This window comes from Bufo bufo, chromosome 2 (assembly GCF_905171765.1).
Source record: "Bufo bufo chromosome 2, aBufBuf1.1, whole genome shotgun sequence".
In the NCBI taxonomy this organism is placed as follows: Eukaryota; Metazoa; Chordata; class Amphibia; order Anura; family Bufonidae; genus Bufo; species Bufo bufo.
In genome coordinates this window covers 431,700,425-431,728,146 of record NC_053390.1, presented here as the reverse complement: position 1 = coordinate 431,728,146, position 27,722 = coordinate 431,700,425, and the positions used below count along the sequence as shown (strand labels likewise).

General features: G+C 41.7%; 1 protein-coding gene across 1 annotated transcript in view; it reads right to left on the bottom strand.

Moving 5' to 3' along the window:
* Window positions 1–2,360: 2,360 nt before the first annotated feature.
* GTPBP3 (GTP binding protein 3, mitochondrial) overlaps window positions 2,361–27,722 on the bottom strand; it is a 103,984-nt gene continuing 78,622 nt past the window's right edge. The window contains exons 8-10 of the mRNA XM_040420363.1: window positions 8,620–8,785; window positions 5,578–5,868; window positions 2,361–2,685 (exon numbers count right to left, since the gene is read on the bottom strand). Of these exons, the coding sequence (XP_040276297.1) occupies window positions 2,454–2,685; window positions 5,578–5,868; window positions 8,620–8,785 (689 nt within the window). The 3' untranslated portion in view covers window positions 2,361–2,453. The remainder of the gene's footprint in view (window positions 2,686–5,577; window positions 5,869–8,619; window positions 8,786–27,722) is intronic.

Genomic DNA, 27,722 nt, shown 5'->3' with positions numbered 1-27,722 from the left:
ACAATTAACCCCTTCAGGTGCCGCACCTGAAGGGGTTAATTGTGCTAATCACGGCCCCCTGTAAGAGATCGGGTGCTGCCAGGCAGCAGGGGGCAGTCTTGTACACAGTTTGTAGTGTATTCTAACTAGAAGCCTCCCCATCACCATGGGAACGCCTCTGTGTTAGAATATACTGTCGGTTCTATGAAAAAGCTTTTATGCAGACGGATCTTCGGATCAGTCTGTATAAAAAGTAACCTACGGCCACGGATGCCAATCTTGTGTGCATCCGTGTTCTTTCACGGACCCATTGACTTGAATGGGTCCGTGAACCGTTGGCCGTGAAAAAAATAGGACAGGTCATATTTTTTTCACGGCCAGGAAACACGGATCTCGGATGCGGCTGCAAAACGGTGCATTTTCCGTTTTTTCCACGGACCCATTGAAAGTCAATGGGTCCGTGAAAAAAAACTGAAAACGGCATAACGGCCACGGGTGCACACAACGGTCGTGTGCAGGAGGCCTTATAAGTGCGGATCCGTCTGTGCAGATACCAGACGGATCCGCACCTAACGCAAGTGTGAAAGTAGCCTAAGCTGGCTTAATTGTCTGCAACAATTTGAGCCATTTCTGTTGATAAGGGGATGATAAATGAGGTGTAATATGTGCCAATTTGATAGCCCCCCACCTTGACATTAATAACTCATTTCTGCCGTGAAACACTGTTTATGGTAAAAATTCTGGAGAAAACTGATATTTGGCCAAATCAAAACGCCATTCTTTTTGGTGCATTTTAGGTAATAGTTCAGGTGCAAGATGCTTAGTAAATGTTCCCCATGCAGTGCTGCATGATATTACCCTACACATCATGTGACCCCTGATAATTCTGGAGCATCTTTTCTCATAACTCTGTTTTATGCCATTCCTCTGTTATTCCAACTGAATATTTGTGAATAAACTGACAACTGGGTGTTTCCCATGTTAAAGGGGGGTGTACCTAAACAGTTTGGTGCTATCAGCACTGATTGGAGAATGTGATTGTGTGTAGGGAAAGCCTTCCCCCAACGGTAACACCCAGTTGTCAACATATTCCTAAATTTCTAGTAGCAATAACAGAGAAATGGTGCAATGTAGACTTCTAAAATTAGATACTCCAGAATTGGTATTTCATGGGAGATACAAGTATTAACTAAAATAAACATGTCAAGGGTTGTGCTGTGGAAAAAGACTTCCAGAGTGAAATCATATTAAAGGGAACTTCCATCAGAAAGGGAATTATTTATTTTTTTAGAACTTTTGGCTATTTTTCATTTCAGCAATACTTGAAAATGAAGTACAGAATATTGTCTATCTGTGGCAGTCAGATAGGTAGTCCATTGTCAGTTTACGACTAAACATGGTACCCCTGGCATTCAATTAAATGCCCAGGTATATAACAGGTGAACAAGTAGTTTATTGAGGAACAGAACATATGTATAGGATATACAGTATTCCTGCCTGAAGCAGCATCTCATCCTATCTGTCAGTGTCTCTGTAGAAGCAGATCTTTGTTCTTCATTTACAAATCCCCTAGAGATAGGCTATGTAAATACATGCTCAGTGAAGTTATTGTAAAGACCACAATAATAATCCTTACTCCACCACTTGTCCTATTTGTCACATAGATGTGTCCCATATGCCGACGCAGCACATGCATGCCATGTAACCTAATTGCTTACTAATTGTCATTTCATGGGGCGGTACTTCTTAAAACAGACACTTCCGGTGAACGGTCAGGTCCTTTTTAACTGGTGACTGAATTATTCACTGTTATGTATGTTTGTATGTATGCGGTAGGGGTCTTACAGGTCAGAGTAGTGGTGAATATCTGCAGTTATAGGTGTGGCACCAAGTTGATCAAATGTGTAACAAGAGACGGCATATAGGGCTGGATTAGTTATATCAAGCTGTCCAGCCAGGGATGAGGAGAATCATAAGACTCTTTTTAATGTTTCACAGTGTTACAGTGTAATTGGTACTTGAATATTAAACGTAGGGCTCCTTCTACGGCACCATACCTTTTTTGTTAAAGGTGTATACACATTTCAGCCACCCAAATATGGGGAGGCCAGAGGTGATGAAACAGCCAAGAGAGCTGTGCTACATTGCTTCGGTAACTCTCGTAGAAGTGAATAGGAACTACAGAAACAACGTAGCTCAGCTGTTGTCTTAACCCCCGCTACCTCTGGTGGCCGCATGGGCAGGTAGTCCTATCTTAGCCATAAATGGTAGAGATGGAAATAGTCCTTTAAGTATTACAAAACTGTCCTGTTCATTTTAGAACACATTCAGGGCATATGTGACAAGAAATACAGTACAAATCAAGGAAAGGACAAAACATCCAGTTTTTTTTTTATTCATACTCAATGTCTTAGAAGTTATGATGCAGTGTGCCTAAAACAGCACAACATAAATAAAGGATAAGGCAGAGAGACTCACTTTCCAATGCAGAAATCACTAAATATAATATCCAGAATCTCCTCGGCGCTCACCCTCCCTGTGATGGCGCCAAGCTGTCTGTGTGCAATACGCAGCTCTTCTGCAGACAGAACCAAATCTTGCTGTCTGTGCACATTGTAGCGCCCTAGGGCATCTAGACATGCTGTCAGATGATGCCTGTGGCGAGTCTGAGTAATGGTAGGGCCTCCCTGAAGAGGATCGCCACAACTGAAAAGAAATACAAAATGTATTAGGCAAAATGAAAGAATATTTCCTCTTAAAAGAAAACCTCATCCCTCATTTATGATCAGCACCATCACTGGTATGCTGGATTTCTCTAGGAAGCCGAGTGGCACATTGTATGAAGTTATATGCCCCCTAGCACCGCTTTCTCGCAGTGCTCGGTAGTTTCAGCAGTACATTCATTCTCACAAAGGATAAGCGAATCGACTTCAGATGAAACATCCGAAGTCGATTCGCATTAAAACTTCGTTCTAATAGTAGAATGTATTGACTCCGATGAGCCGAAGTTATTGCTATGGGAAGTCTCGCGAGACTTCACGCAATAACTTCATCAATTATTTTGTACTGTAAAAAAACATTTCCCGAATTCGGGTTTGGTTCCAATGTACCACTACAGTACAAATTAATATATTGCGCGAAATCTCACGAGACTTCGCAAAGCAACAACTTTGGCTCATCGGAGCCAATACATTCTAATACTGTACGGAGCTACTACTCCGTACAGTATTAGAACGAAGTTTTATGCGAATCGACTTTGGATGTTTCATCCTAAGTCGATTCGCTCATCCCTAATTCTCACATTAGGAACTTACTTCTGCAGTTCTCCAGTGCTGGTCTGACATTTCAGTGGCTGACTTCTCCAATGGGTACAGTAGAAAAGTGGTGGGTCATGGAGGTGCGATTATTTTATAGGCACTGCTAGGTGGCTGGCATATCTTTAGGTGTATGGCCTCTTTCACACGAGCATACTTGCTATCCGTATATGGCCTGGATTTTATGTACCGTTAACCGCTGCATGTCTGAGTTTTGTGCAGATTTGTTTCCAAATATGCATATTAGAGTCTGTGCAGTGCATAAAAATGCAGGGAGAAGAGAACACGCATGTAAATCCTGATGAAATCCTGAAGCAATACTGATGACAATATCATCATCAGAAATCCATGCAGAATCCAGAACCAGAATACTGATGGATTTCAATACGCCCGTGTAAAAGCGGCCTATGGTAGTATGGAAACTGCAAACTAATATCTGACCTACCCTACTTGTTCGGGGCACTGCACTCAAGGTGAAATCAGTGATTCTCTATGGATGCCACACAGGCCCCAGGCTGGAAGAGATGACATGGGAGTGGGGATTGGTAAATAGAAGCACTGTATAGAATTACAAAGACACTTTTTGCAATAAGAGAGCGCTTAAAAGGGGGTTTATCATCTCAGACATTGTTTTGCATATTGCTAGGATATGCCAGCAATGTCAGATAGGTGTGGGTCCCACCTCTCCAGAACAGGACACCTGAAGTGAAATGAGGGCAGTTGCGCGTTCTCCAGAAAGGGCTCCCGAAAGTGAAGGAGAGCGCACCGTGCTCTCCATCCATTCACTGCCATGGGAGTTCCAAAAATAGACGAGCAAGCGAACTCGACTATTTTCGCAAGTCCCATAGAAATTAATGGAGAGTGTACTACGCACACACAGTCAACACGCCATTCACCTCAATGGGACTTCTGGAAATAGACAAGCCAGCGCTCAGCCAATTTCGTAACTCCAGAGAAATGAATTGAGGGTGGGCAGGTATTTACTTCAGGTTTCCCATTGTGGAGATAGGAACAGGTCACAGAGATGGGACCTGCACCTATCTGACATTGGTGGCATATCCTAGCGATATGCCACCAATGTGTGAGGTGAGACAACCTCCTTTAATGCCATTTTTCCTATATGCATTACATGACACTACTTATTTGTGTATGTATGGTCACCATGCTCACACTGACAACTGCACTATATGAATACATTTGGAATTTTTTCTTTGTTCTGAAAGAAAAATATCAGGAAATATTCTTTTAGAATTATGTATGGTAAGTATGGCCCAGCGTTATACAGTGACATTCCTGCTATAAAGTGTATTATCAAACTTTCAGGGTGGAGAAGACAGGAGGTCCACTGTTCATGTGCTGTCCCTAAAGTAAAGTGTCAGCAGTTAATTTAGGTGGTTCAGCAATCCTGAAAAATGACATACTACATGCATTGCTATCTGCCTCCTCATGATACTGGCATGGTTTAGAACCTAGAATGAATTTACACCAGGGCCGGGCCGGGCCGACACAGAGGATGGGGAGGCTCCGGCCTCAGGGCGCAGGCCAGCTCCCCAGCCTCTGGGCGGCAGGCAGGCCACTGAGTCAGAAGATCCGATGGTATATTCTAACCCCCAGGTGTTCCCATGGTGACGGGGACGCTTGCCTGAGGGTTACAATATACAGGGCCACGCCGCTCATAGGAGTACATTTATAAACTAATCAGTAACTTTAATCATTGCTCATTGCTGATCTCTTTACTTGGATTATTTTGATACCTTACTCTGTCTTAGCTCCAGTAATAGCAGGCAGTGCGGCGCTCACTCACTGACGTCACGCGCCTGCTCCTCCCACTAGGCGGCGCAGGCGCGTGACGTCAGTGAGTGAGCGCCGCCCGCCCGCACTTACTGCTGTTACCGGAGCTAAGACAGAGTAAGGTATCCAAGTTAAGAGATTAGCAATGATTAAAGTTAAAGTTACTGATTAGTTTATAAATGTACTCCTGTGAGCGTCGGGGAGGGGGATCTGTGGATGGCACTGTTTAGGGGAGGGGGGATCTGTGGATGCACTGTTTAGGGGAGGGGGGATCTGTGGATGGCACTGTTTAGGGGAGGGGGATCTGTGGATGGCACTGTTTAGGGGAGGGGGATCTGGATGATGATTAATAACAAACATACATATCTAAATGGCGGGGGGGGCGGCGCACTTGGGCAGCTCAGCCTCTGTTGGTGGTGGACCTTGTCCCAGCCCTGATTTACACATCCAGGTAAAAGAAAATGCAACACAAACTTTCAAATTTGCATCTCACATTGCTTCCAAGTGGTCTCTGAGGATTCTTAAGAAGTTGCTGATTCCTGCTCCTGTGTGGCAAGACAGAAGACATACTGGCGGTAGTTCACATTCCTGGCATAGCTTCTCTATCGTAATAATACTCTCTTGGCTCAGGAGGTCTACTTTGTTCATTGCCACAATAACACTCCTGGGGCCATCTCCTTGCAAGCTGGAGCAGAGGTTCTTCAGGAGGGCAAGCAGTGTTTCCTGAGACAATAAGCTGTTGCTGACATCTATTACTGCCACAACTATGTCTGCTTCCCCCACCCTGCAAAATAAAAGAAAGCATTACATAAATCTTAACATAAAAATCCTGCCATAGATGTGGTCGATATCAATATCTTTACTAGTAACAAAGTTACTTGTTTGGAGAAAAAGATTGCTTGGGCCAGAACGTTAGAAAATGGGGAGAACCTCTTAGTAATCTGTCATCACAGAAACCCGCATTCTACTGTAGTGACTAGATAGCTGAGAAGACACATTCAGAATATGTCATTCATATCTTTCTACTCACGTACATAACCCCATAGTTAGACCAGAAAGGGTGCATTAGCTCTATGCTAATGCATATCAAGGACTCCTAAGCTCAGAGAAATAATACAGCAGGACTCTTTTACTGCCTCATTAGCATTTAGGACACGATCTGTTTGCTGGAATACTGTGGGTAATGCCAGTACAAAGATAAAATTTAGATTTGCAACTAGCATCTTCTTACCTATCCAAACATTACAGTAGCTTTGGGGGCTTCAGTGGTGACAGACTACCTTTAAAGGCTATGTCTTTAAAGGCTAATGCCTTCTGAGGCAATTTTTTTATGATTGCATATTACTCATTTTGGGCTAAAAACTATTTTTTCAATTGGTTTTTATTAAAAATATTGAGCTGTTCGGTCACAAAGGGTCAACTGTGTTTCTAGCTGTGTGACCGGTACTTTCACATTGTGACAGTCATCTAATAAACCTTATCTATAAACTACTGAGAGGTCATAAACACTTATTTAAGCCACATTCTTATCAGTAGGATAAGAACTGAGCTTAAGTGTTTAGGAGGTCAGAGAACATAGATAAGGAGCCTGTCAGCTCCTGGTCTGACGGAAAAGACAGAGAATCCAAAGGGTGCTTCTAGAGCATGTTAGCTCTGTACAGAAAAAAGGACTACATATTTTTTAAAAGCCCCAGTACAATGCAATAATGAAAAAAAAAATTGGCCCAAAGGTGTACATAGCCTTTAAGTGTTTATTTATATAGAGCCCAGCACTGTCGCTCAGGGTTGAGGATGTTGTTTCCCCTTGCGGAGACCAAAGTGTGAGCAGTCTTACAGGCAATGCTCCCTAGGGAAGGGTATACAGATTAAACGGGTTAAAGTGTCAGGACATGGATGACCTATCTTCAGGATAGGTCATCAATATCACATAGGCAGGGACTCCCAGCATCCCTGCCGATCAACTGGTTGAAGAGCTGCAGCGCTGGTGTGAGGGCTGTGTCCTCTTCAAAATTTACCTGCACACTGTCTCCCTTCAAGAGAATGGGACAAGCAGTTGTAACTACACTGCACTACCACGATAAGGGAGATGGCTTGCAGGTAAACTATGAAGAGGACTCAACTACTCTTCAAACAGCTGATCAGTAGAGGGAGGTGGCGGGAGTCAAGTGAATGGTATAAGCAGTTGTATTTACACTGCACTACTGCGATAAGGGATACAGTGTGCAGGTAAACTATTAAGAGGACACAACGCACCACTACTTCTTCTAACAGCTGATCAGCGGAGTTGGCGGAAGTCAAATGAATGGTACAAGCAGTTGCATTTACACTGCACTACTGAGATAAGGGATAGGGTGTGCAGGTAAACTTTAAAGAGAACGTAGCACTTGAAAGAGCACTGCTATCTCTTCAAACTGCTGATCAGCAGGGGTGCATGGAGTAGGATCCGCGCCAATCTGACATTGATGACCTATCCTCAGGATAGTTCATCAATATCCTGACACTGCACAACACCTTTAACTTCCTCTTGATTATGATCATAAAAAGGTTTCCTGATAAGGGTGTTTTTTCCCAACATCTTTTGTTGGAACTAGCGATATTCTAAAAGAGCAGTTCTCACACAATCCGTAGGAACCCAGTTTGTAACCTCAAATAACCACACAAGGGCTATTAGTAGTCTCAAGAAGATGTACTGCTATTATCAAGTAGTTAGTTTTCCCCTGCTCAGACATAAATGCCAAGCCAGCAACATCTCTTCAACTTGTAACTGAAAATTAAATTGTCTGAAATACAATAACACTGCGCAAAGGATGCATCTGTGTGACTCAGCGCAGGATCATTGTCTCTGCCAGGCAGTTTGCAGGAACCTATTTCTTCTCAGTAAATGGCTTTTTGGCAGAAAGCACAGGGTGAAGTACAGTTCGATCTCGTTGTTTGCCTTTGAGACGTGCATCCTCTCCTATCAGGAAGGATCAGAATAGTAGAAAGGGCCAAAGTGAACGGAAATTATTCACTTAAAAAATGCTTATCATTTTTTAATTCTCTATGGAACATCAGATGTCTGATCACTGAGACCCCAACCAATCATGAGAATGGGGATCAAAAGGAGCAGCGGTCGAGCACAAATGCTATAGACTGAATGGAGCTGTGGCTCACTTGAACCAACACTGTTCCTTTCGAATGGGGGACATGTGAAAGTGGGGGTTCCAGCAGTAGGACCCCCAGCAATCAGACACTTATCACCTAACCTGTAGATAGGTGATAAGTATTGATTCTCGGACAACCCCTTTACGTGACAGGAGCAATGAGGGGCTCTCCATAGGCAAATAGCAGCAGATTTACACATTCATTACAATGGGCTCCATAAGGCTGAATACAGGCAAAGCAGTGATACAAATGTATTACAAAATGTATTATTTTTGCACAAGAAGATCACAGAGATGAACTGGTATACAGATGGAGTTTCTCTTTCAATGTGAAAGATGACAATAACAGATGGTTATTTTACAGAAAACAGGAAATTGGATGATCTAAGCACCTTGCCTTGGCCCGTCTTACACCTTCCCTCTCTATAGGATCCTCAGAATCCCTCAGGCCTGCAGTGTCACTCAGGATAATAGGATATCCTCCGATATTTAGGGTTGCCTCAACCACATCTCGAGTGGTGCCAGGGATGGAGGAAACTATGGCAGTTGGTTTCTGACCTAGATTAAAAATGTAAAAACACACAAAGCTATGAATGCTTACTTATGAAACAGTAACGTGAAGGGTTTGGTCGCTAGGATATGCCACCAATGTCACATAGGTGCGGCTCTCACCTCCTGGATGTAAGACCGTGCCCTGTTATTTTGGAAAGTCAAATAGAAGTGAATGGAGAGCACACCACGCAAGCACGCCCACCTCTCCATTCATCTCGATGGGAGGGCCAGAAATAGCTTAGCTGGTGCTCGGCCATTGTTGGCGCTCCCATAGAAGTCAAAGGAGGGCACAGTGCACCCTCTTTCACTTTGAGTGCCTCGTTCTAGACACAGGTGCGGGTCCCAGAGGTGGGACATTGGTGGCATATCCAAGCGATATTCCACCAAAGTGCGAGATGGACCAACCCCTTTAAAGAGGACCTTTCAGCTCTCTTGACAAGTCAATTTTAGCAAATGCTTGCATACACCATGAAATAAGCCTTTGAATTTTGCCATTCCTCTGTGATTCCTCCTGACAAGTTGAAAAACACTCATTCGTAGTAAAAGATAGAGTTCTAACAAAAGATGGTCCAAAATGATTTCATTGGAAATACAAGTATTTATTAAAACAGACATTTCATTAGAATTGACAAGTCCTCTTTAATGACCTTTAAACACGGTTAAAGTATTACATTAATACAAGATATTAAAAAACGATTGTCACTTGCCCAATAAAATGATTGTATGTGTTGATGTTTAACTGAAGAATAAAGTTGTTATAGAGCTCATGCACACGACCATATGTATTTTGCGATCCACAAAAAACAAAACAAATGGATGACATCCGTGTAACGTCTGTGTTACCACAGTTTTTTTTGCAGATCCATTGTAACAATCCCTGTCCTTGTCCATAAACTTATGATACGTCATAGTGACATATCAAAGGTTATGATCACTGGGGTTCTGAAAGCTGAGACCCCCACTGATCGCTTAAACAGAACGCTATCTCTCCTCGCTGCCAAACACAGACATGAAGACAGCCTCATAGACTGTTTATAGAACCTCTCTTCACTTCAGTCTTCAGCAGCGAGGAGAGACAGTGCTCAATAACTGCATCTATTTCCTTGTTTTAGAGATTGACGGAGGTATCAGCGTTCGGATTCCCACCAATCAAAACCTCAAATATGCCACTATGACATATAAAAAGTTAATGTCATGTCTAGGTACTCTTTAAATATAAACTGACTGGCATAAAGGGCATCATCACTGCTTTATTACTTTATCAAATTATCTGCATCCTAAAAAGGTCTTGGAGATTGTACACCATTTCTAGAGTTATGCAACATACAGGACGTTAAATGGAATCTGTCCCAGTTTTATGTCGTCCTATCGCAGGGCAGCATAAACTAGTGACAGACCCTGTGCTTAACACTGGGCAGGGAGTAGTGGAAACTTAAAAGTGCCCCCCTCCCCAAAAAAAATAAATAAATAAATAAATAAAATAATAATAAAATAAAATGCAGATCCAGATGGACAGAAGGCAGGGCCAACACAAGCCACATGTAGCCACATGCCCCAGCTGAACCATATACCACAATGCAGGACAAAATACTGCTGCCTGCTCAGCGGTATTCAACTATATCACTGTCCTGAGGAGGATGATATAGCTGAATTCAGGAGGGCACCTGTGGATTCTGGCCAGGGACATAGGTACCTGATGCTCCAAGTATTAATTAATCATTATCTACCCAGCCAGCAGCTGTGAGGAGGGCTCAAGGTGGCCCCCTGGGCATTGGCCAAGCGGAAAATTTCCCTGAAGGGTCTATAGCTAGTCCGCCCCAACACTGGGTCACTTACTTGAGAGATGCAGCTAAAAATCTGTATTGAGCAGCTCCAGGAGTCCTCATATTCAAGGGCCCCCAGCTCTCCATCCCCCACAATGTACAACTGACAGTTTTCTCTGAATACTGAGTATAGGAAGGAAGATGCCAATCAGTGGCGTGGAGTGCAGGGAGCTCATTAATATTGGGACTCCTAAGCTCACGTTTATTGTGTGGACTGTTGGTACTAATGTTACCAAAGTGACCGGGTCAATTCAAGTAAGTGACTTAGTGTTTTACTCAGGATGTCTGTCACCAGTTTACGCTATCCTCAGCATAAAACTGAAGACAGATTCCACTTAACTGACAGGCCAAGATGCATGTTTCATGTCAAAAACTTATTTGAAACTAACGAAAATCATTTGAAATTAAACGCCATAGAGAGCTTTGAATACTTTTTCAAATCATTATCGCATTGTATTTATTTTGAGCTAAGAAAACATTTTTCAAATTGTTATTTTTTATTTGCTCCATAAATAAAAAGAAAAAAACTATTTCTCAATCCAAAAATAGTATGGAAGAAACTATATGATAAACAACTCCCCTCCCCACATCATTACCAAAAAGAGAAAATATCATGATAATGTTATATACGTCTGCCAACGAAGAAGCTCCAAAGAGTACCAAGCTGTGTATTTGAAGCAATCATGGACTGTACTGGCACTGAAAAAATAAAAGTCTGCCATGACAAAAAGAATTGCTTTGTCAGTTTTTCACTTTGTAAGGAGGCATTTAAGGCTATGAACACCATCAGGGGAATTTTGTTATGATTGTATTTTTTACTCATTTTCAGCTAAAAATTATTTTTTTCAATAGTTCTTAATTAATTAATTATAAATTTCAGCAGTTAAAAAAATTAAATTAATACATGTCCCTCCTGAGTTCAGTCAGCTGACGGCTCAAGTGAAACCTTATTTCTTATGTCCTGACCTCATAAACACTCATTTATGTCAAATTCTTAGCAATTTCATAAGATTTAACTTTAATAAAGACCAATTGAAAAAAAATTTTTTTTAGCCCAAAATTAGAAAAATGCAAGCATGAAAAATTTCCACGAAGTTGTCCATAGCCTTCCACCCGTAGGATACATGTATGGCGCTGGGACCTGGGTCTGAAATCCCAGCGCCGTACAGGTACGGAGCGTTAATCTGGCGGGCGCAGGAACTGGGGCAAAAAATTAAATAAAATAAAAAAAGTTTCAAGTTAAAAAAAAAAAAAAAGAAGTGTCCTTTTCCCAAAATAAAGTTTAACATTAAAAAAAAAAAAAGGTAAAGAGAGAAAAGTAGACATATTAGGTATCTCCGCATCCGTATCGACCGTCTCTATAAAAATATCACATGATCCACACCGTCAGGTGAACACCGTAAAAAATAAAAAAATAAAAACAATGCCAATTTCTGGTCACCTTGCCTCACCTTGTAATACCAAGCGATAAAAAAGGCATATTTAGCCCAAAATGGTACCAATCAAACAGTCATCTCATCCCGCAAAAAATGACACCATACCTAAAACAATTGCCCCCCAAAAAAATATGGCTCTCAGAAAATGGCAACACAAAAACAAGATTTTATTCTGTTCAAAAATAGCTTTCACTGTGTAAAACTGAACAAAAATAAAAATGATAGACATATTAGGTATTGCCGCGTCCGCAACAACCTGCTCTATAAAAATATCCCATTATATGCTTCCTCAGGTGAATGCTGTAAAAAAAATATTTAAAAAACTATGCCAAAACAGCCATTTTTTTCACCTTGCCTCACAAAAAGTGTAATACCAATCAAAAAGTCAATGGTACCAATGAAAGTGTCACCTCACCCCGTAAAAAATGAGCCCCCAAATAAGACAATCACTTAAAAAATAAAAACCTATGGCACTCGTAAACCAATCTATCAAAATCTGTGCTGCAAAAGCCATAAGGCGCTCCTTCCGTTCTGAATCGTGCCATGTGCACCCACAGCAATTTACCACCACATATGGGGTGTTGCCATATTCAGGAGAAAGTGGGTAACAAATTATGGGGTGTATTTTCTCCTGTTACCCCTTGTGAAAATAAAAATTTGGGGCTAAAGCAACATTTTATTGGAAGAAATGATACTTTTCATTTTCACAGCCAAGTGTTTCCAAATTCCGTAAAACGCTTAGGGGTTCAAAGTTCTCAGTACCCCCCTTAATATATTCTTCAAGGGGTGTAGTTTCCAAAAATGGGGTCACTTTTTTAGGGTTTCCACTGTAGTGGTACATCAGGGTCTCTTCAAATACAAAATGGCGCCTAAAAACCATTCTAGAAAAATCTGCCTCCAAAATCCATATGGCGCTCCTTTCCCTCTGACCATTGCCACATGCCCATAGAGCAGTTTACCGCCACATTCTTTTCATTTCAATAAATTTTTATTGAGATTATTTAAGACATAGATGACAGAAACAAATCGGGATTCCCGATTAGGATACAATGAATATTGTTACAGTGCGCGATGCAACAGCGCATTACGCCAATTTAGAAAGAAAGGAAAATAAAGAAAATACCAGAACAATGATGCATATAAAAAAGTAAGCAACATAAATAGCTTTGCAAATATAATTGACAAGCCTGTGAAATGGTGTTTTTAATGATAGAGGATAACAAGGATGTCGCCGCCTAGTCAGGTAAGGCCCGGAAGCCTAAGAAAAGGCCTGTTGAAGCCTATTGAATCCAATGCGTATACAGGAGTGTGATGAATTACACGTTACCTAAGGTAGTGAGCATAATGGGGATTTTATCCATTCCAACCAATGTAACTGTAGTTTGGTAAAACTACCATTTCCCAAAGATATGATTCTTTCATAAGCATATGTCGTATTTATTGCAGAGATTAATTCACACATCTTCGGTATATCTGGAGACTTCCAGTGTCTCAGTATTATTAGTTTGGCTAAAACACATATTACACAAAACAGTGTTTTATATTGAATCGGGACATTATCAATACCTATAAAAAGTAAGACTAACTGAGGGGACCAGCTGATCCCATTCTGAAACAGTCGATTCAACATGGTAGTGCAATCAGACCAATAAGAGCTAAGAATAGGGCATTGCCATATTATGTGGAAGAGTGTCCCCCTACCACCACAGCCCCTCCAGCATAGATTTGAAACATCTGGGTACATGATTGCTAGTCTGTCTGGTGTGTAGTACCAAAGTAAGACAGTTTTTAACGCTGATTCGATATGGGAGGTGCATTTGAGATATTTGTGGATCGCCCTAAGGGCTCCAAGCCATTCGGCATCTGTAATGGATATGTTTAGGGTTTTTTCCCATGTACGCATGGGATGAGAACGTTTAAATTGGGTCGGTTGAAGAATAGAGTTGTATAATGTTTTTAGCCCTTTGGCATTGCTTGAAATATAGGCCTTTGCTAGCATGTCCATTTTTAAACCTGACGGTTGAAGATTCTGCAACAAATGGCGAATCTGGAGATATTTATAAAATTCCGTCGCCGGGAGAGCCAAACTATCCCTGACTGATTGAAAAGGTTGTAACACCCCGTCTGCACACAAGCTTTCGACCTTCCGATTTGTGTCCAACATCCAGAGAGACAAATCAGAGTGTGGAAGCATAGCCTGAAGCATAGATATTGGTATGGAGGAAAGGGAAGGAGGGTCATCAGCATCAGCTACAGTGTGATACAGGGACCAAGCCTTTATGGATGCTAACATAGTCGGGCTCAGGTGTTTGGGAGTAGGGAGTTTCCAAAATGGCAGATGCAATAAGTCTGTCAGTGAAAAAGGGGCGGCTTGTACTAATTCCAAGTGAACCCAAGGTATTTTCGTGTCAGATTTAGCCCATCCCTTAAGCATTGACACCAAAGTTGCTACATAATACAGTTTAAGGTCTGGGAAAGCAAGGCCCCCCCTGACGACGGTTCCTCCTTATAACCTCCCTGGCAATTCTGGGTTGTTTCCCTTTCCAGATATATTTTGAGAGTAAAGCTTGTGCCTGTACGAAAAATTTCTCTGGGATTGGTATAGGCATGGTGCGATACGTATATAGAAACTTTGGAAGGGTAAACATTTTGAAAGCCGCAATTCTCCCCATCCACGAGGTTTCAAGTTTGTTAAAATCTAATAATTCCCTTTCTGTGGAGCTTAAGAGAGCATCATAATTAAGTGTGTATAATTGTGATGTAGAATGGGTCATATAAGTACCTAAGTATTTAATGCTTTCCTTTTGCCAATCAAAATCCCAAGTGGTTCTTAGGTTTGTCACCATTGATTTCGGCATATTGATTGGCAAGGCTTGAGTTTTGGAGGAGTTGAGGTGATAGTATGAAAGATCTCCGTATCTAGAAATCTGAACCATCACTGCCTCTAGGGATACCATGGGGTTAGTTAGAGAGAGGAGAACATCGTCTGCATAGAGGGATATGACATGGGAACGATTCCCTACCAACACTCCCGAAATTTGCTGATCTTGCCTAATTGCTTGTGCTAGCGGTTCCATTGCTATTATGAAGATCAAGGGAGATAGGGGGAATCCCTGTCTAGTACCATTTGTTAAATTGAACGCCTCTGAAAGGGCACCGTTCACAAAAATTCTTGCTGTTGGGTTGCTATAAAGGGCTCTAATGACCTTTACAATCGGGCCCTGAAAACCCAGCTGTGATAGCACCGAGAAGGCAAACGACCATCGGAGCCTGTCGAATGCCTTCTCGGCGTCCAGTGCCAGAGCCAACATAGGGGTTTTGTGTACATTTACGTGGTGAAATATACCCAGCATTCTCCTTGTATTATAGTAGGGTTGTCTAGAGGGGACAAAACCAGTTTGATCCTCGTGGATGATGGAGGGAAGAATCTTGGCCAACCGCATAGCCAACAGTTTTGCGTAAATTTTTATAACTTGGTTCAGTAAAGAGATAGGTCTAAAGTTTTGAGGCCTATCGGGGGTCTTACCCGGCTTGGGGAGGGTAATAATAATCGCTTGTAAATTCTCCATGGGAAAAGAACCAGATGTGAGGGCAGATTGACAGAAGTCTCTTAGGTATGGGCCTAGGATTACATTAAAGTGCTTGTAATAGTGGCTGGCAAAGCCATCTGGACCCGGGGCTTTATCGCGTGGCAGGGAATTGATTACCCCTTCTACTTCCTCTAACGATATTGGAGAGTTAAGAGCTTGGAGTTGGGAGGCTGTTATACTGGGCAAGTCCAGGGAGGTAAGGTATGAATTTGTTAAGTTTTCCAAATTTTCTGGGGAAGGAGTGGATTCCTCCAAATTATAAAGATTGGAATAGTACGTCTGGAAACCATTTGCTATATCTATAGGAGAGTATACTTTGTTTAAGGTCTGGGGGTGAATAATATGGGGGAGTCTACTTTTGGTATATCTCTTTTTAAAACTAGAAGCTAGTAATTTACCTGCCTTATCCCCTTGGGAATAGTAAGATGCTTTCGTCTTGCGAAACATTTTTTCGTATGAGGCAAGCATTTGGTTTCTTAGTTCCTGCCTAACCTGAATGAGTTCTTCAGCTAACTGTGGAGTGGGGTCTGTCTTGTTTTTATTTTCTATTTGTTGTAATTTGGATAACAGGGACGAGATGGCCGCTTCCATTTGTTTTTTACGTATCGCACCTTGTTGAATGAAAGATCCTCTAATACAAGCCTTATGGGCGTTCCATAGGGTGACTGGATCCATTTGAGGTTGAGCATTGATTTTGAAGAAGTCTTTTAGATCAAATTCAATGCGAGATCCATGTTGGGGATTGGATAATAGAAAAGGGTTGCTCTTCCACAAATATTGGCAAGGAAGATTGATGTCCTCGGAGACCTTCAAAGTGACCGCTGCATGGTCAGACCATTTTATCATTTCCACTGAGGATTCAGTTGCTTTACTAAGCAGTGATCTATCTATTATGAACATATCAATACGGGAGTATACATTATGGACCCCAGAGTGGAATGTATAATCTTTGGCGGATGTATGGTGGATGCGCCAGATTTCATATAATTTCTCCTTCCAGAAGGCTTAGGCCAAAGATGGTGTGTTTCTATTCTGCGGGGAGGAGGTATCTACACTTGGGTCTGTTGTCATGTTAAAATCTCCGAAAATCACCAATCGTCCCTGTTTTTTCTTTTTAACTAATTTCATTAGTTTGCGGAAAAATACCAGTTGGCCTCTGTTAGGGGCATACAAGGATACCAAAGTGAAGAGGGCATGATTGATTAAGCAGATTAAAACAATAAACCTCCCCTTAGGATCCAAGTGCTCCTCCACTTGGGAGAAAGCCACCGTATTTTTGATAGCAATCATCACTCCTCTAGATTTAGAGTGGATATGAGACTGGAATATGTGGGGAAAATGTGCATGACTCAATCTAAATGCATCTTTTTGGAGTAAATGTGTCTCCTGAACCCCTAAGATGTCACATTGCAAGTTTTTTGCTTCCCTCCAGAGGTGCGCCCTACGCATTGGACTATTTAGACCGTTTACATTTAAGCTAGCTAAGGCAATGACCATTATACAGTAGAATAAACAACATTGCAAGATCTATATAGCAAAATTTGTTAAAGAGATGCAGAGCGCCTCCCAGCCAGGACGCCCGCATCAGTCGGACATAGGCGGCGTGAAGTGACACAGGCAATATATATATGCATCATACAAACATATATTCCCAAAGGACAAATGGGAGTATAACATATAAAAACAGAAATATAAGTAGAACATAGGAAAATTAAACTTGAAGAGCTCAGGGCTCTCTGACATTGGGGCTATAGTCCTGTCTGTAACCTAGGACAGAAAACGGGATGACTTTAGCACCTTAATGTGGAAGAGAGAAAAAACCTTCACAGTGAACCCAAGATTAGCAGACTTTTTCCCATTCTTTGTGGATCCTTCCTGGAGCCTTTGGGCGGGCTCCCTCTGGTGGCGAAGGTGCGATATTCCAGCTTTTTAGGATTTTGTGGCCCTCATCCAGGGATTTGATGACGTGAATCTCCCCTTTGTGGTGCACTAGGAGACGAACTGGGAATCCCCAGCGGTATTGGATCTGCTCCCGTTGGAAAGTCAAGGTGATTGGGAGTAAGGCTCTGCGTAATCTCAGCGTAGTGGCGGATAAATCCGCAAATATTAGAACCTTGTGATAAGGAGCAGGGAGTCCTCCATTTTTTCTGGCGTGAGCCATGAGTTGCTCTTTAACTTTGAAAAAGTGAACTCTGGCGAGTACGTCTCTCGGAATAGAAGCATCTAGGTGTCGCGGACGAGGGACTCTATGGGCCCTGTCAATCTCCAGATCTTTGTCTTGGCAATGTGGCAAAGTCGCTTTAATAAGAGATTGCACATATTCTGGAATTTCTTTCGCGGGGATTGATTCAGGGACCCCACGCAATTTAATATTATTGCGCCGACTTCTGTCTTCTAGGTCGGCCATTTTTATCTTTATGGCTTCCACCTCTGCTTCTAAGTCGGTGTGCGCATCAATCAATGAGTTATGAGACAATGCGAAGTCTCCAAATTTGTTCTCCAGGTGGTCGGTTCTCGCTCCCAAGTCCGCTATTTCAGCGCGTATGGGGGTCACCACCAGTCGCATATCTTGCAGTAAGGAGCGCCTCTGGAGCAACAACATGTCCCGCATGGCGGTATCAGTCAAGGCGGTGTTGGAGACTGGTATGGCTAATAACGCGGCCTCTCCCTCCTTGTCATCTTCCCCTTCCCAGCCCTGGTTACCTTTTTTTGAGGACGCCGGAGTATGTTCTTCAGGCTGGAGGGATTGTAAGCGAGCCGTTTGTTCGTTTGGAGAGCCAGCAGGGTCCGCGTTTTTTTCTGGGCCAGTGATGTGTCTGGACGTCTCCAACGGATCGGCGAGTTCTGGGCCCAGCCCTGGATCAGAAACTTCTGTTGGGGGAATGTTATGATCAAACCCACGAGAGATTAAGGTAGGTGAAGCTGGAAGAAAGCGCTGCATATCACACGCTGTATCTTGGGAAGGCTGCAGTTCGTCCGAGCTCTCTGGAAGCGAGGCGGACGTCTCCTCGGCGCCATCTTGGTCGCTGCCTGCGTCTTTAGAGAAATAGAATTTGGAGAGCCAAGGGTGTTTAACGGCTCTTTTTTTCTTTCCAACCATGTCGGTAGCGGTACTGAGGAGGTTCGTTTTTTAGGGTGCTGTCTCAGGAGCTCAAACTCCAAGCATCCGCTTGCCTCGGCAGCCAGACCACGCCCCCCCCCCCCCCACATTCTTTTAATTCTTGTGGAACACCTCAAGGGTTAACAAAGTTTGTAACATCAGTTTTGAATTATTTGAGGGGTGTAGTTTCTAAAATGGGGTCATTTATGGGTGGTTTCCATTACATAAGCCCCTCAAAATCACTTTATAACTGAATTGGTGCTTAAATAATGGTTTTGGGAAATTTAGTTGAAAATTTGAAAAAATGCTTCTAAAATTCTAAGCCTTCTAACGTCCTAAAAAACTAAAATGACATTTACAAAATGATGCCAACATAAAGTAGACTCACAGTATGGGGAATGTTAAGTAATAAATATTTTATGAGGTATCACTTTCTGTTTCAAAAGCAGAGAAATTGCAAATAAAGGTGAAATATATTGACTCAAATTTATGACTGTCATGAAGTACAATGTGTCACGAGAAAAAAATTCTCAGAATGGTTTGGATAAGTAAAAGCGTTCCAAAGTTATTACCACATAAAGTCAAGTCATATTTGCCAAAATCGGCCTGGGATTTAAGGTGAAAAGTGGCTCGGTGCTGAAGGGGTTAAAGAGGATCTGTCACCTCTCCTGACATGTCCGTTGTAGTAACTACTTGCATTCCCCATGCAATAACAATTCTGGAACATCTATTCTTATGACTATGTTGTGTTATTTCTTTGTTATTTCTACTAGAAGTTATAAATGAATTACCAGCATCTTGCAGTAAAGGTACAGATGGGTGGGTGTCCTTACCAGACTGACACCAGCAGCACTGAATGGACAGAGTCAGACACACTCGCTACTGGTAACACCCAGCAGCACCTTTACTTACTAAATGTGACCACGGCATCTGTGAACCTGGAAACGCACGCTTCATGAGCTGGAATGCCCCTACAGCAGAGATCGGAGAAGACGTTCATTCAAAGTAATGAATCTGAGCCTGGATTAGGCTTCCAGGCTCATTACTTGTATATTATAATTCAGGCCAGCATGTGGCAGCACTGAACTGTAATATATCTATTTCTGTATAGGATGGAGAAAATTCCATTACCCTATACAAATTGCAATCTGATGTTTGCATGTTGTGGTTCACTTGAGGGCCTAATAAAAAGTAACAACAAAAAAAAAAAGTTTAAACGTTTAAAAAAAATATATAATAATAATAATAATAATAATAATAAAAATGTAAATCACCCCTCTTTCACCAAAATAAAAATACTTAAACAATAAAAAATAAAAATTAACATCACGGGCATCGCCGTGTGCAAAAAGACCCGTACTATTAAAATATTTTTAAAAAAGAATCCCTCATGGTGAATGGATTAACGGAAAAAAAAATTAAAATGGCCGATTCGCCGCTTTTTCATCACTATACCTCCCCAAAAAAACAAAATAAAAAGTGATCAAAAAGTCATACACACTCCAAGGTATTATCAAAAACTACATATCATCCCGCAAAAAATGAGCCCTCACACATCTGTGTAGACTTAACTATAAAAAAAATGAGAATGAAACTCACAAGTCAGTTTTACTGCATAGTGAACGCCGTAAAAACAAAACCCGTAAAACTGTGGAGGAAATGCATTTTTCTTTCAAATTCCACCCCATTTGGATTTTTTTTCCCGCTTCCCACTACACTGTATGCCATATTAAATGGTGACATTAGAAAGTACAACTTGTCCTGCAAAAAACAAGCCCTCATACGGCGATGTGAACGGAAAAGTTTAAATGTTAAGGCTCTGGGAAGGCAGGGAGCGAAAAAAACGAAAATGCAAAAATGGAAAATCGCTTCGCCAGTAAAGGGGCTAAGCCAATCCATCCTGTAAAAATATTCTACCTTATAAAAAACCAGAGCGAAAGGAACCAGAGTAGCCCAGTGCAGCAGAGTGCTTATGGGTGGCACTAAACCAAATGCAAAGAGTATACTTATCAAATCTAGAAAGTCCTTATTTGATACCATATGAGTGATTAACCCTTAAAGGGGTTGTCCGGGATCAAAACATTTAAAAAAAAAATAAGTTTACTCACTCTTAATTGCCGATTCAAGGTCCCCACATATGTTTTCTTGTATTTTCTCCTCTTCTTCAGGGCTCCCACAGTCCCCCACTCATTGTTGACATCGATGTTTATGTTAGCGCTAACTTCCTGCCGCACATCGTCACCTCCTCTGTGCATCCGTCCCCCTGAATCATTCTTTCTCCAGCCTGCTACAGCATTTGCCTGTATTTTACATAGGAGGCGTTTACTATGCCAAGTAGCATGGTGCTCTGCCTTCTTCATTGAGAAGAAAGCGCACTGCCCGGTGACGTCATCGGATTAGAGGGGCGGGGTTTAGCGTCATGTGTTGCCACCTAGTTTCCGCCCCTCAGTGCGCTCTGCATAATCACTGAGCGCACTGAGGCTGACTGTGACGTCACCGGGCTCCCTGCGAAGTGGAAGCAGAGGCTTCGCTCTGCAGTAAGGGACCCGGTACGTCACTAAATCTTTGAAAAGCGGCACTTCTGGCAGAGGATTTATGACATGAAAACGGGGCATTAGAAAAGTCTGGCAAAGGTAGGACAGGAATGTATGTAATATTTATGTGCTTGGTGTTCACTTTTAGCAATGTCCCCAATCCTGGACAACCCCTTTAAGGACTGAGACAGTTTTGGCTTTACAGACAGGGCCCCACTTTTCAAATCTGACGTGTCACTTTATGTGGAAATAACTTTGGAATGGTTTTATTTATCCAAACCATTCGATTTTTTATTGCAATTTTCTAAATTTCATACCTCACAAAATACAGAGTTAATTATTAATATTTACCATATGTCCACCTTATGTTGGCATCATTTTTCAAAAACACAACACTTATTTTTGGAGCCCTTAAAGGCCTTATAGTTTAGCACCAATTTATCACATTTAAAAGAAAAAAAAAATGTATCACATTTAAGAATTTTTTTTTAAAGAGACTAATTCAGTTCTAAAGGGGGTTTGAGGGGCCTATAAATTAGAACCCCCCTCCCCACAAATCATCCCATTCTAAAACCACTCAAAGTATTCAAAAAGGCATTTATGAAGTGTGCTATCTGTTTTACTGTTTCAGATGAATTATTGCAAAAATCTTTATTGCAGATTTTCAATTTTTATAAAATTTTTGGAACACAGTAGGTGATAATAGAAATAAACCTCCACATTTATTAGCCTAATTATGCATTATTATTTTTTTTAGAAATGTCCTACATGTGGCCTTAGAGTGCTAATTGGCTCAAAACCGGTCTCAGAAATGAAGATGCACCTTGTGGATTTTGGGGTCTGCATTTTTTAGGTTGTTTTTCAGCCACCATCTCAGATATGCGGACATAACAAATACCAAAAATACTAGTGCCAAAACATAAATACTTCCTAAAAGACTATCTTTTGGAGCATACACCACCACACTGAAAAGCACCATACACACCGTTATACAAATTTCTCCAGAGCGTGGAAATAGCCCATATGTGGTCATATAATACTTTTTGGGGACACATCAGGGCTCAGAAGGAAAGGATTTTATAGGAAAACATTTTACAGTATATTCTGTCAATGTTTATTTTAATGATATGATAGTATAAAAGGCATGATAACTTTTTTCTATGGGTTGACATAAGTATAGCTTTACCAAATGTATATAGTATTTTTATGTTTTACTACTTTTGCATCATAAATTGGGCTGCTGTAGTTTTTACTTGTACCATTTTGGGGTATTTATGGCTATTTGATAACTTTTTATTCCATATTTTGTGAGGCAATGTGGGGTAAATAACTAGATTTTTACGAAAATAATGTATTTGCTTTTTGTGTTTCTGTATTGTTGGAGTCATACACTTTTATTCTTTTGTTGACTGACCTGTATTAGGGCATGTTTTTAGAGGGACAAGTTGTAGTTTTCATTAGTGCCATTTTAGGGTACAAATGTTCCTCTGATTTTTATTTCATTTTTTGGGGGGGAAATGCAATAATGGTTAAATTATAGGAATTCAGTTTATTTTTTATTTTTATGGGTTCAATATGCTGGGTAAATAACATGATAACTTTATTCTGTGTGTTGATATGATTACGACAATACCAAATTTATACAGTTTTTTTATGTTTTACTACTTTTGCATCATAGTTTCAATAAGTTTTTATTGAGAAATTTTCTGCAATGTGAGTATACATAGTAGAATACAAATAATACAAAAAATGACATAACAAAGGCGTGTTCCTTAATATCTAACTTGTCATGTGTCATGCATATACATTTATAAAATCAGGTAATACCATTTAGTCATCAACTACATTTTCACTTGCCCTGTGTTTCAGCCTTTGTTTTCTGTGCTCAGATGACACTTATTGGTAATGGTGTGGCGTAAGTGCTTGATAACCACATAAGCCACCTGTTAAGGGTAGCCACCCAGGATTGCATCGTGTGAGCAAAAACCACTTTACAGTGCATATGAAAATTTACCAACTGCACTACCTCCTTTGTTGAAGGAGTTTGTGCCTCCTTCCAGCGGCGGGCTATTACCTTTTTTGAAGGATTGAGGATGTGGGCTCCAAACCCAAGCTCAAAATAGCCAGTTCCGGTTCTGATGTTATCTGCAGACTTGTCACCTCTCCCAACATAATAGATATATCTGTCCAGAAGTTGCTGACCGATGGACACTGCCACCAGGTGTGGGTTGGGGTGCCTATGTGTCCACAGCCCCTCCAGCAGAGAGGGGAGTAATTTGGAATGACCTGGGATAAACTGTTCGGAGTTAAGTACCATCTGAGTTGAATTTTCCTTTTCTGTTCAGTGTGATTGATACATCTAGAACACTTCACAGACCAGTATAAAGCAACTGCCCATGAGGACAATGAGAATTCCTTCCCTAACTCAGCCTCCCATTTTAACATGAAAGGCTGTTTTCCCCCACTATTAGTTGAGAGTAGGACTGAGTACCATACGGAGAGCCTGGAGCGACAAGTGGTACCACCTCTGAATAGCCCGTACAATGGGTCATCTCTGTCCACCGATGCCTGTGGTGGAATTTTGGAAAGCAGGTGCCGAATCTGCAGGTACTGATAGAAAAGGGAGTTAGGTAATGTAAATTTAGAGTGTAACGTCTCGAAATCTACTAGCACTGAGTTACTAAAAAGGCATCCCAGAGTATCAATACCGCATTCCAACCATTTGGAAAGAGAAAGTGTAGTCATGTGGTGTTCAAGGACCGTAATAGGGAATGTACCAGTATCTAGATATGCGTGTGCTCTGGTCTTGTGCAGTCTCATCTAAGTGAAAAAAGGCCTGCATGGTGTGTAGCCGCAGGGGGTGATTGTACGGTTTTCACCCATACGCTGCTAACAGCGCTTTCAGAGATTTTCTTTTAACAAAATGCTCCTCTATGAGCAACCATTGATGGGGTACAGCCAGACACCACCACTCCATGGCCTGGTCCAGTAGATTAGCTAAATAGTAATTGTACAAATCTGGAACTCCCAAGCCTCCCAGATGGAGTGGAGGATGTAATGCCTTCTTAGTAACTCTAGGCCGGGAACCATTCCAAATAAAACGCAACATATCCACATGCAGTTGCTCAAATAAAAATTTCGGTATCTTAATGCAGCGAAATTTATATAGAATTTTTGGCAGGATTAACATTTTTACTGTGTTTATTTTTGCAATCCAGGATAGCTGTACCCTAGAATACTTGGCATAATCTTTCTGTAATTCTGATCTTAGGTTTTTAAGATTGGAGGTAACCAACTTAGAGATAGAATGAGTTAGTTCCCCCCCCCCCCCCCCCCCAGGTAAGCCAATGATTTCTCAGCCCAGTTATATTGAAAGCAGCTACATATGCTGCTTTTCAGTTTGTCCAGAACATTAATAGGTAGCAAGTTGGTTTTATTAACATTAAGCTTGTAGTAAGAAGGTGAGGAATATTGAGTTATAATCTTGAAAGCTGCCTCTAATGATCTTAGGGGGTCCGATAGTGTCAAGATAACATCGTCAGCATAGAGCCCGATTATGTGAGGATGCTCACCTACCTAGATACCTGAGATGTCCCTACATGTACGAATTATTTCTGCCAAAGGCTCCATGACCATGGTGAAGATAAGGGGCGATAATGGTCACCCTTGTCTGGTGCCATTGGTGATTGGAAAAGCCTTTGGGATAAAAATCCTGAAGCTAAAACCCTTGCAGAGGGGGAGGAGTATAATCCAGATATAGCTTTTATTATGTGCCATACTGGTAACAGGGCTCTCCACCACAGTGTGACGAAGCTGGGCAGTCTCCATTGCTGTGCAGGGACAGGGAGGGCCTAACAGGTTTCCACGGACAACTGTGCAAATTGAAGTGGATGGTGCCACTGACACCCTATATCCATTGTAGTGAGAGACTAGTTGTCAGAGACCCAGTACTAGTCTTCCCTATCCCTAGTTCCTGGTTACCACTGGCGCAGCGAATGGTGTTTATCACATAAATTTAGGGATTTAATTGTACACTATTAAAAGTTATGTATTAAAAAGGTACCTATTTGGATTATCTTTTAATATGTGACCCTGAAATCCAGATTTTTTAAGCACTTGGTCCAGGGACCCCCAGTGTACCCTATCAAATGCTTTTTCAGCGTCTAAGGAGACAAATACTGTAGGGGTCCTGGACCAATTCGCTATCTGAAGTAAGTTTATCATACGTCTAGTACCATCCCTGCATTGTCTGCCAGGCACGAAACCTACCTGGTCAGTAGCAACCAGGGAGGGCAGAAAGTCGTTGATTCGGGCAGCTATCAATTTGGCAAAAAAATTTCAATCCTCATTAAGCAAAGAGATCGGCCTAAAATTTTCCAGAGAATTAGGGGTTTCTCTGGTTTGGGCAAGGTGACCAATGTGGCTGAGAGCATGTCAGGGGGTATATTACCCGATGTCATAAAGTCATTATATAATTTTTCCATATATGGGAGTAGCGTGGAGTGGAAGGTTTTATAGTATTCTGCTGGGAACCCATCTGGTCCCAGTGCCTTATTAGCTGGGGGGCCTTGATGGTTTTCAGAATTTCCTCTTTAGTTATGGGTTGGTTGAGGATGCTTAAGGCGTCAGTAGACAAAGTGGGGAGTGAGTAAATGTAGGAGAGGATTGCGCTGCAGGAAAGAAATCTTTTTTGTGGATAAAAGTTCCCTTTTGGAAGTCTTCAACCAATGGGATCACAAACCAACCTCACAATCCTTCACTGGTATGGAAACCTGTAGTATAAAGAAAAACGCACTATGGTGTAGCAAGTTCAGACACCTAACGCACCATGTGAATAGGATATACTCACAAGATTCCAGATAAGTAAGTGCACGTAGAGATCTAGAAGGTGTCTCCAATAAAGCTCTGCTGAAAGGAGAGAACTATAGTGTAGTATGTAAAGACACGGTGCACGCCTGCAAACAGATTGTACTCACAGAACTTCACTGGAAAAGTGCATGAAAGGATCCTGACAGAATCTTCACAGACAGCTGGGCAGATCGAACAGGCGGAGGTCCAGGGGCGTCGGTGTAGGAGATCCCAAATATCAATCCAACAGATTGAATACCTCTACACCTGGATAGCATCGAATCACAGCTTTCAAAAAAGATCTCAGAAGAGGAATCGCAGGTGTAATACGCACCAAAGGGTCAGATAAAAATATATTTAATAAAGACAAAAATTACAGCTAAAAACCGTATAAAATAACTCTGTAAAGCCCTTTACAGAGTTATTTTATACGGTTTTTAGCTGTAATTTTTGTCTTTATTAAATATATTTTTATCTGACCCTTTGGTGCGTATTACACCTGCGATTCCTCTTCTGAGATCTTTTTTGAAAGCTGTGATTCGATGCTATCCAGGTGTAGAGGTATTCAATCTGTTGGATTGATATTTGGGATCTCCTACACCGACGCCCCTGGACCTCCGCCTGTTCGATCTGCCCAGCTGTCTGTGAAGATTCTGTCAGGATCCTTTCATGCACTTTTCCAGTGAAGTTCTGTGAGTACAATCTGTTTGCAGGCGTGCACCGTGTCTTTATTTCTGAAAAGTGGGGAGTGATATTGAGTCTAAGAAAGAGGATATGCTAACTGAAGAGGGCTGAGGGGTATTGCGATCTAGCTTTAAATTATATAGGGAGGAGTAGTAAGATGCAAAATCACTAGCTATTTCCTGTGGATGAGTGACTAGCGAGTTAGCATAGTTCAGCCTGTCAATCCTAGCTTCTGCCTTTTTACGGTTTAGCCTACGTGCTAACATTGCGCCGTATCTGTCACCTGTGTGATAGAAAGTAGATTTAAAACGCCTCATTCCTAACTCTTGGCGATATAAGAGCAGTGACCTCAGGTGAAGCCTGCAGTGCTGTAACTCAACTTACAATATGCCACTTGTGGAGAGTTGAGAACCTGTAGGGACCTGTTGTGGGTGACCAGCAATTTCACGGGGAAACCCCACCGGTACTTTACTTGATGCTCCCCTCAACACTTTGGTAATGGGAGCAAATTCCTTTCTTTTGGCCAGTGTTGCTGCAGAGAGATCCGAGTAGATAGAAATGCCCTTGAAAACATCAGATGGTGTGGGGTCTTGCCTCAGAGCTCTCAGGAATGCTTCCTTGATCGTGAAGAAGTGGATCCTTGCTAGGACATCCCGAGGTAGGGACATGTCTAAAACCCTTGGTTTCGGCACTCTATGAATGCGATCTATTATGAGATCTACTTCAAAAGCTTCTTAAGTAATGGCTCAAGCTCAGCCGACTCCAGGTCATGTAGTTTGGCTGAAAGTTTGGAAATATCCTCCTCCATAGCTTCATGGGCGTCTATGAGAGAGTTATGTGATATAGCGAACTCCGCCATCTTAGTTTCCAAGTGCGTCGTGCGATCACCAATGCTTTGTATATCTCTTTTGAGATCCCTCAACAATCC